The sequence below is a fragment of the Mustela erminea genome, chromosome 13 (assembly GCF_009829155.1).
Source record: "Mustela erminea isolate mMusErm1 chromosome 13, mMusErm1.Pri, whole genome shotgun sequence".
Taxonomy (NCBI): Eukaryota; Metazoa; Chordata; class Mammalia; order Carnivora; family Mustelidae; genus Mustela; species Mustela erminea.
In genome coordinates, this window is record NC_045626.1 from 92,426,419 (window position 1) to 92,435,416 (window position 8,998).

An 8,998-nucleotide genomic window follows, 5' to 3' on the forward strand; every position below is an offset into this window, starting at 1 on the left:
GGCAGGTCTCTCTCACAGACACTGAGGTCCCGTCGCTCTCTCACACGCGCGCCGTGACCGCGGCTCTCTCCCGCACACGCCCCGTGACACACACGCACACGGCCCACACCCCGTCGCTCTCTCACACACACGCACACAGGTCCCCGGCAGGTCTCTCTCACAGACACTGAGGTCCCGTCGCTCTCACACACGCGCGCGCGCGCCCCGCGGCCCCGCCCCCCGCCGGCTCCGAGGCTCCCGCTGTGCCCCGGCAGGTGGGTCCACGCGGGCAGCGCCGGGCAAACGGGGGGCGCCGCGGCAACGCTCGCTGCTCGAAGGCAGGCCTGACGTGCGCCGGGGCCCTCAGCACAGGACCCGGGAAAGGGCCTCGGAGCCGACGCCCGCAAAGCCTCCCCCACTTCGCTCCCGAAAACTCTCTGCGACCGGCACGGGCGTCCCCAGTCCCCCGGGCTCCGGGGGCGGGACTTCCGGCCCCGCGCCTTCCGCAGGCCGGAAGCGGTACCTGAGGAATCGTGTCCCTCGCGGCGCGCCGTCCACTCGTGAGCGCCTGCGCAGGGCCGGCGCGGAACAGGCGGGCATGGCGTTCCGACAGGCGCTGCAGCTGGCGGCCTGCGGCCTGGCCGGAGGCTCGGCCGCCGTGCTCTTCTCGGCGGTGGCGGTGGGGAAGCCCCGCGCGGGCGGGGACGCGGAGCCGCGCGTGGTCGAGGCGCCGGCGTGGGCGGGGTCCGCGCGCCCCGGGCCGGGCGTCTGGGACCCCAACTGGGACAGGTGCGGGGGCCGCGGGGGGCGTCGGGCGCGCCGATCGTCGGTGGCGGGGACCCTCCCGCGCCCCTGCCGTTCCGTTCGGTCCGATGTGGTCGGTTCTGCGCGGGGGCGGGCGGGGCGGGCTCCGGGCGGATTTCTCTTGCGGGTGTGGCCGCGAGGCTGGCGGTGATCGGGGCGCCCTCGACCCCCCTTCGGAACCGCGGCCGCCTCGCCTGTCCCAGAGGGTCGTCCGCGGGAAGGAGGACGCCGGTGCCTGGGACGGTGCCTGGCGCGCGGGGCGGGGCGAGGTGGTCGCTGTCAGGCGGGGACCGAGGGTCGGACCTGCGTGTAGGCGGTCAGCCTGCTCTCGCTTTCGGGAGCGCTGGGGTTGGAGGAAGGCGCGCCGATCCCGGCCCCGCCGGACCGGAGAGACGGGGGTGTGCGGGGGTGTGCGGGGGTGTGCGCCGGAGGTGAGGGCCCGGCCCTTAAAGGGACCGCTTTGCAGGGAAGGTGTGCGAGGACACGGCTAGACAGCGGTAGGAACGGGAACCTGCGGGTCTCGCTCAGCGCGTGGCCGCAAGCCACAGGTGCTTATGGAGCGCCTGGGAAGGGGCACCTGGGATCAGGAAGCTGCTTCCGTGTTGTTTGATGCTAATGGAATTAAATGTAAGAAACAAAACAGTGCGGATTTTTTAATATTGTTTATGTGTTGCAGTGATAGTATTGTTACGTTGGGTTAAATAAAGTGAGTTTTTGAAATTTCACCTGTGCCTTTCTAGTTTTTAAATATGCTTCTTAGGAATTTTGAAGTCCATAGGTCGCTGGTGTGTTTCTATTGGACAGCGCTGCTCTGGAGTCTGGCAGCGGCCCTTGTGCGCTGGTTTGCTGGGTCGGAGTGAGGGGCGCAGAACTAGTATTCACCGCAGCCTAGTTGTATCGGGAGCTTGTAGGTATTCTTTGTTTTTGTTTTTAAGATTTTAATTAGTTATTTGACAGAGCAAGAGAGCACAAGCAGGGGAAGCAGTAGAGGGAGAGGGAGAACCAGATTCCCCGCTGAGCAGGGAGCCCCATGTGGGGCTCAATCCCAGGACCCTGGGATCAGGACCTGAACAGAAGGCAGACGTGTAACCATCTGAGCCACCCAGGGACCCCTGGTATTCTTTGTTTAAAATCTTAAAAAAAAAAAAATCCTGGGGCGCCTGGATGGCTCAGTGGATTAAAGCCTCTGCCTTCGGCTCAGGTCATGATCTCAGGGTCCTGGGATCGAGCCCCGCATCGGGCTCTCTGCTCAGCGGGGAGCCTGCTTCCTCCTCTCTCTCTGCCTGCCTCTCTGCCTGCTTGTGATCTCTGTCAAATAAATAAATAAAATCTTCTAAAAAAAATCTTATGATAGTTTTAGATTTACGGGAAAACTGGAAAGATGAGTTCTTACACTCTGCCCCGATTTACTCTACTAACGCCTCATGATGCCGGTACAGTGTATTCTTCACAGTCGGCGAACTGATCTCTGTATGTCATTATTGACTGATAGTCACACTTTTTTGAGATTTCTTCCATTTTCAGCTATTGTTTGTTGTCTTCCACGCTCCCGCATGACAGTTAGTCATGTGTCCTCAGGCTTCTCTTGGGTGTGACAGTTTCTCAGACTTTCCTTGTTTTGATGACCTTGACAGGTTGAGGAGTGGCACTCAGGAATTTTATAGTATGCCCCTCAGTTAGGATTTGTCTGTTTTTCTCAAGATTTGACCAGGATGTCATACTCTCTTTTTCAAACGTCAGTACAGTCTTCTAAATTTCCTCGGTTTTTGGTGTTTTTGTTTTTGTTTTAATATTCTATTTATTTATTTGAGAGAGGAGAAGCAGACTCCCTGTGGAGCTAGGAACCCGCTTCGGGACTCGATCCTGGTACTCTTGGATCATGACCTGAGCCGAAGGCAGCTACCCAACCGAATGAGCCACCCAGGCGCCCTGTTTTTTGTTTTTTTTTTAAAGGAAACATTCATTCTGAGATTAAAGGACGTAATTGAAGTAGCACTGGACTCTAGCTTTATTGGTTGAAGCCAACACACTGTATTTGCTCGCCAAGGCTAGGTTTACAAAGGGGGAGGCCGTCCATGCTGGAAAGTTCCAGAGCCTTTTCGTGGAGAACCTCATCCAGTCTGGGCTCCCTGTGTCTGTGCCCGTAGTGCCCTGGGCTCCAGTGTGGCATCTCAGTCTGTGTTAGGACACCCCAGGCTTGCCAGCAGGACCCTGAGTTGCCACTGTTCCCTTGAGGACACGCTTTCCCTAGCTCTGCCCATCCCACAGACCGTTAGCTTTTATTAATTTCAGTTCTGGGAGCTACCAGACATGCCTTCTTCATAAGATTTGGCCGTTTCTCAGCGTCGTGGCTGCTGGTGCCCCTCGCCCTCACCCCCCACCGTCCCCTCAGCTCTTCAGCCTTCCAGGAGTGCCGCCTACTAGACTTTTCGTGATAACTGGAATGTTCTCTTCCTGCTGTCCAGTGTGGTCTCCACTATCCCATGTGCTACTGAACCATTTCAGATGTGCTGCGTGTGACCAGGGAAATGGAGTCAGATTTTTAATTTTCATTATTTTGAATTTAAGTAGCCACATGGCCAGTGGCTGACATTGGACAGCACAGTTGCAGACTCTGCATCAGCGAGGCCGTACTGGCCTCGTGGGTCCTCCCTCAGCCACCCCTTCCTGTCACCGGGTTTCGTTTTCTGCGCATCACTTACCTCCTAGCTGTTTTAATCAGTCTCCTCACTAGAACAGAAGCTGCACGAGGGCTTCGCTTCTCTGTCTCATTCAGCGTCTGCTCACCCAAACAGGCCTGGCACTCAGCTGGGTGGTAAACGAGATGTGGTCTGAGCGGATGGACTCTCCGGGGCCAGCGGCAGGGAGCAGAGTGCAAAGGGCAGGTCTTGTCCCTGCGCTTTCCCAAGATGGAAATACTGTCCTGTCAGAAATACTGAAGGCTGACTTGTGAGCAGGGATCACAAGGACACGCCTCTCCCATTTCAACATTAGGCGAGAACCACTGTCCCTGGTCAACCTGCGGAAGAGGAACCTGGACTCTGGGGAAGAAGAACTGGCGTCCAGGCTGGACCACTGCAAAGCCAAGGCCACACGACACATCTTCCTAATCAGGCACTCCCAGTACCACGTGGATGCCTCCCTGGAAAAGGACCGCACTCTGACGCCCCTGGGTACGTGCTGGGGCTCAAGCCCCAACTGACACCCGTCCTGGTGGTGGCTGGGCCCCTTTGGACCTGGGTCAGGGGCTTGGCCGAGATTCAAGAATTGTCATTAACAATAGGTCATCAGCCTAACTGACATGAGACAGGCACTGGAAACATCCTCAACTTTCAAAAATAGAAGGTGGCTCTCACGATCAGATCCGAAGCCCAGCGGAGGCGTTCCTTGCTCACGCCCTGCTGGTGGCACGCCGTGTGCACCCCATTTTGCTTGACCTAACTTGCCAAAGATCCTTCTGGTCAGCACTTGCCGATCTCCTTAAAGTCGGCTTCCTAATGGCAAAGAGACCGAGCAGCAGCGGCTCCGGCGGCTCCCGGGGGAAGTACTGCTCATCGCCAAGTCTTGCCGACCGCATGGCGCTGCTGGGCGTGCCTGTCGGCCGCAGTCTCTGTGCCCGCGGGCAGGCGTATCTTCCCCGGAGAGGAAGCGTAGGGTGGGCTGAGATAGAGTTTAAATTTGTAAAGATTTCTGTGTCGGACAGGATCTGACCCATCTGTGTCCGTACTGAAGAAATCCAGACGGTCTGAAGCATTTGGCAGCCTGTTGCGCAGCTTGCCGGGCGCCCCCAGCTGCCCTGGGTGCCGGTGCACATGTGAGCAGCGCAGCCGCGTCCACGGCGCTCCCGCATGCAGCCGGCACTGATTGGCCGAGCGCGTTGTCAACTAGATTGTATGATCTGTGGTTGAGAAAAAGGATTGGTGTGTGCAGGAGTCCATACTTAGTGAGGCGGAGGCCGTTGGCATCTCTGATAATGGCACAGCTGGTGGGTCAGTGGTGCGTTGCAACCCAGTCTTAGGACAAAATTGCATAAAAGGGGCACGAGGGACCCAGAAATAGTAACAGGACCTTCCCCAGACTTCAGTCGTCTTCAGCATTGGTCATTGTTTTAACATTTCTTCTCTATGGGGCTGAACGGAACTGCGTCATTGATTTCACCTGTTGAATGCCTGCCCCTGCAGGAAGGCCCAAGCTCCAGGAGGGTCTGCCCCCCTGTACCCCAATCCTTTTTTTTTTTTTTAAAGATTTTATTGCTTGATTGATTTGACAGAGATCACAAGTAGGCAGAGAGGCAGGCAGAGAGAGAGGAGGAAGCAGACTCCCTGCCGAGCAGAGAGCCCGATGCGGGACTCGATCCCAGCACCCTGAGATCATGACCCGAACCGAAGGCAGCGGCTTAACCCACTGAGCCACCCAGGCGCCCCTTGTACCCTAATCCTAATGGTACTTGATAAGGACTGGAGTATTTGTGAAGTAAACAAAAGAGGGACTCCAGCAACATGTAATTCTCTGGTGTTTTTCCCCTTCAAGGTCGTGAACAGGCCGAACTAACCGGGCTCCGACTTGCAAGCCTGGGGTTGAAGTTTAATAAAATTGTCCATTCGTCCATGACCCGTGCGATAGAAACCACTGACATCATCAGCAAACACCTGCCAGGTGAGTGCCGGGCACCCCCGGGTCCCTGGGCAGCAGGACTGAGTACGGCAGAGGGCCCTGGGTAGCTTCTCCTGAAGGGGCAGCGCTGAGTCCCTGCTTCTCCCACAGGTGTCTGCAGGGTCAGCACAGACCTGCTGAGAGAGGGTGCCCCCATCGAGCCGGACCCTCCCGTGTCCCACTGGAAGCCGGAGGCTGTGGTAAAAGCCCCCTCCCCCGGGGCGCATCCCTCACCGCGCCCCCTCGGCCCGCTTCCCCATCCCCTTCCAGCCGTGGCCTGCGCGCCGCCTCCGTACTTAAGGTTCCTTCCGCTGCCCCCAGCAGTATTACGAAGACGGAGCCCGCATCGAGGCCGCCTTCCGGAACTACATCCACCGGGCGGACGCTAAGCAGCAGGAGGACAGTTACGAGATCTTCATCTGCCACGCCAACGTCATCCGCTACATCGTGTGCCGGTGAGGGCGACCGAGGGCTCCCTGCCCCACCTTCCCTCCCGCCGGCCTGTGCGCCCGCTCATCTGCCCAGGAGGCCCCCGTCAGCCTTCTGGCGAAACGTCCGTTCGGAAGAGCACAGACGCAGCCCGCCGGTGCCAGCGCGGGCTGGGGTGCCCGAAGCCAGTGGCACAGTCCGGGTGACGCTCGCGTGGTCCCTTGGTCAAGGCCCTAGGCGCTGGACCTCGGCCACCGCACTGTGGCGTGTCCCCCTCGGGGATTGGCCAGCGTCTGGGGAGACGGTGCAGATCCTCTCTCCCTCCAGCTCGTAGCAGCTGGATCTAGCCCGTCGGTGGGTCCTGCCGTGACGGAGGGTGCTTGGCTAATGATGGCTTTGCGTTTGCCTCATCCTGTCCTCGGTCATTAACTGAGAGTCTTCTGTGCGCGCTCACTATTACTCTCCGCCCATTCGCCTACAGGAGCACGGACTGGCCGATCTGTGTTCGGCGCTGTGGGCTGTGACCCATCACCATGCTGGTCACTTCGCTGCTCTGGCTCCTGGGCCCCGGAAGGAGGCTGCTGTGTCCTCTGGACCTGCCTCGCTTCCTGGCACTAATGCAGCTTCCAGAGCCCCCATGAGTGACCCCTGCCCCGAGTCGCAGACGTGGGCTTGCGTGCTGGGGCAGCCAGGCCCGCTGGGTGCTACGTATCTAACCGAAGCTCAGTACAGAATTTGAAAGGACTGAGACCCCAGCCACCCTCTGGGTCCATTAGGAAGCATGTGTCGGGCATTTCAACAGCTGAGGGATGTCCCCTTCTTGTGTGACATGTCTGTCCGTGGCAGGACAGGACACAGCCTGCTGGCTGGCCTGTGGCACTGTCCCAAGTCCAGACTCAGGGTCCCTGCTCACTGTGCTTGACCCTTGGGCCTGTCGTCGGGGCGGGGGGGGGGGGCACACACTTCCCCTCCAGGGTCATGTGCACAGCCTCTGGTGAGAAGCCCAGGATGTCCGAGGCAGGGCCCCGGGATGCCAGGAGCCAGGCTTCTCAGGTGCTCACAGGGCTCCAGGCCAGGTGGAGTGGCTGCTGGGAAAGAGGCGTGGGCCTGGGACGGGGCGCCACACCCTCCAAATAAGCACTCCCGGGAAGCTGACCTCAGAGCTCCTGCGCTCGGCGCACACTGTCCCGGTTGGCTGCTCTGGGCATTTTGCGTGTGGAAACACCATGTTAGAACACACCCTGGGACAGGCTGACCTAAGCAGCCACTAGAAGGGACCTCAATGCCAAGAACACCAGAAGTGTTTGGGGACTTGGAGTAGAGGTGACCTGTGTGCCGTAAAGGGCTAGAAGGAGCCAGAGCATCCCTGTCACTGTACGTGAGGACGTTCTGGAAGTGGTGAGGGAGAGAAAAAGCAGCACGAAGGTAGTTCCCGAGGCTGCAGCGTGAGCCATGGGGATGCCCCTCGTCCGTGTGGACATTTAGGGCACAAAGACGTCTGATGACTCGGGGAAGCCGTAATGGTACTGGGCTTTTTGGCAAATACCGCACCTAGAATGTGCGTCGGAGAGCAAGGAAAGGCTCTGGGGCCCCGTTCCTAGGGGAGAGTGGGTCAGGAGCGGGTCTGCTCTGTCGCACGGCCCGGCTGCCCTGGCCCCCTTTTGGTGACACTGGAAGTTCAACCCCATGCCCTTGTAAGAAGCTGGGGATTTCTGACTCACACACTTGAGCTGGGTGGATCCCCTGACCCAAAGAGGGGCTGGGCGGTCACCGCGCCCCTCATTTGGATGGGATGGCGTCAGCCCAGCAGCTCCTTTCCCCAGCCCATTTTGGTGGCAAAGCATGTTCTAGCATGTTCTTTCTCTTCCCAGGGCGCTGCAGTTCCCTCCAGAAGGCTGGCTCCGCCTGTCACTCAACAACGGCAGCATCACCCACCTGGTGGTCCGGCCAGATGGCCGAGTGGCGCTCAGGACCCTTGGGGACACGGGGTTCATGCCTCCGGACAAGATCTCCCGCTCCTGAGGGCTGCCTGGAGGCCCTGCTCTCCTCAGTCCCCCCCGTGGCTCCCGTGGGTGCTGCCGAGGACACGGCTCCTTCCCCGTCTTCCCCGCACAGGCTGCTCGGCGGTCTCACTGCACTTCTCCAGGAGGACGGTGAAAAAGTACCTAAAATGTGGTGTTTTAGTCTGTCCTTCCAGCCCAGGGTGGAAAGGGAGTGGTTATGAGCTGATCGGCCTGATCTCTCTCTGGGGGTTTTCTGCCTTGTCTGCCAGGACGAGGCTTCACTCCTGCGTCTGTGGGAGCCACCGCTGGTCCGCACGGGCGTCTTCGCTCGTGACCCACGCGAGCCCCTCGAGGCTGCGAGGAGGAGGGGCTGCCAGCGCTTCCGTTCACGACTTGTCTACATTCTTCTTTCTGGAGACCCTTTTATCGCTTTAAATATTTGTCAGCTAAAGATTCTCCTCATCTGGGTTCTTGCTCTGATAACCCGTTTCTCAGTCCGGACTCCTGCACCTCTGGCAGGGGCGGGCCTCTCCCAGCGCCCCACGGCGAGGGAGGTGGCTGGGTGGCGATCGGACAGACGGCAGGGTGTCCTGTTCCCGTAAAACACTCGCCGGCTCCAACTTCGCCTCTGGCCGTTCCTGCTTCATGCTTACGGATGAAACCATTTAGATGTGATGTGTCCATCCCAAATACTCTGTTAACTTAGGAGAAACTACAATTTCTATGAAGTGGTTGTGAACATTTTATGCAGTCAGTGAAACTAATTGGGACATTTGATCCATTCCTCTGTAACTTTGGAGATAACTGCAAATAAAAGTTTTATTTTACTGATTTTTCAAAGTCGTGATTGTAAATATTTTCAAGGAAACAGGAAGCCATGCTGTGCACCAGACAGCAGCCCCAGAGCTGCTGGGATGGTTGCAGCTGCCGCAGCAGAAAGCTCCTTGCCCCGGTATTTTGTGATCTCAGGGTTGACGGCTTCGCGGGGCGTCTGCCCACCAGCGGCTGAGGCCCGGACCCAGGACAGTGAGCCAGAGAAATGGTTTTCCACAGGCTCCCGCTATTCACTTTCTAGAAACCGTTTTGACAGGCCGGGCGCTGTGCCAGCTTCTCAAAGCAGAGAAGTAAGA

General features: G+C 58.5%; 1 protein-coding gene across 2 annotated transcripts; it reads left to right on the forward strand.

Moving 5' to 3' along the window:
* Positions 1 to 502: 502 nt before the first annotated feature.
* On the forward strand, positions 503 to 8,704 carry PGAM5 (PGAM family member 5, mitochondrial serine/threonine protein phosphatase). Of its 2 annotated transcripts, none has more exons than XM_032310448.1 (6): positions 503 to 768; positions 3,778 to 3,956; positions 5,314 to 5,439; positions 5,548 to 5,636; positions 5,758 to 5,891; positions 7,737 to 8,704. In XM_032310448.1, the coding sequence occupies exons 1-6, from the start codon at positions 578 to 580 to the stop codon at positions 7,885 to 7,887; spliced, it is 870 nt and encodes a 289-aa protein (XP_032166339.1). In that variant the 5' UTR covers positions 503 to 577; the 3' UTR covers positions 7,888 to 8,704. The 2 variants fall into 2 exon arrangements, with proteins under 2 accessions (XP_032166339.1, XP_032166338.1); XM_032310447.1 differs by having other exon boundaries at positions 504 to 768; positions 5,761 to 5,891.
* Positions 8,705 to 8,998: the final 294 nt, after the last annotated feature.

Excerpts from the sequence above, each read along its gene's own strand:
- PGAM5 (XM_032310448.1), top strand. The coding sequence starts at position 578 with ATGGCGTTCCGACAGGCGCTGCAGCTGGCGGCCTGCGGCCTGGCCGGA. Across the intron at positions 5,440-5,547 it reads CATCAGCAAACACCTGCCAG|GTGTCTGCAGGGTCAGCACA; the intron begins GTGAGTGCCGGG and ends CTTCTCCCACAG. Across the intron at positions 5,637-5,757 it reads ACTGGAAGCCGGAGGCTGTG|CAGTATTACGAAGACGGAGC; the intron begins GTAAAAGCCCCC and ends CGCTGCCCCCAG.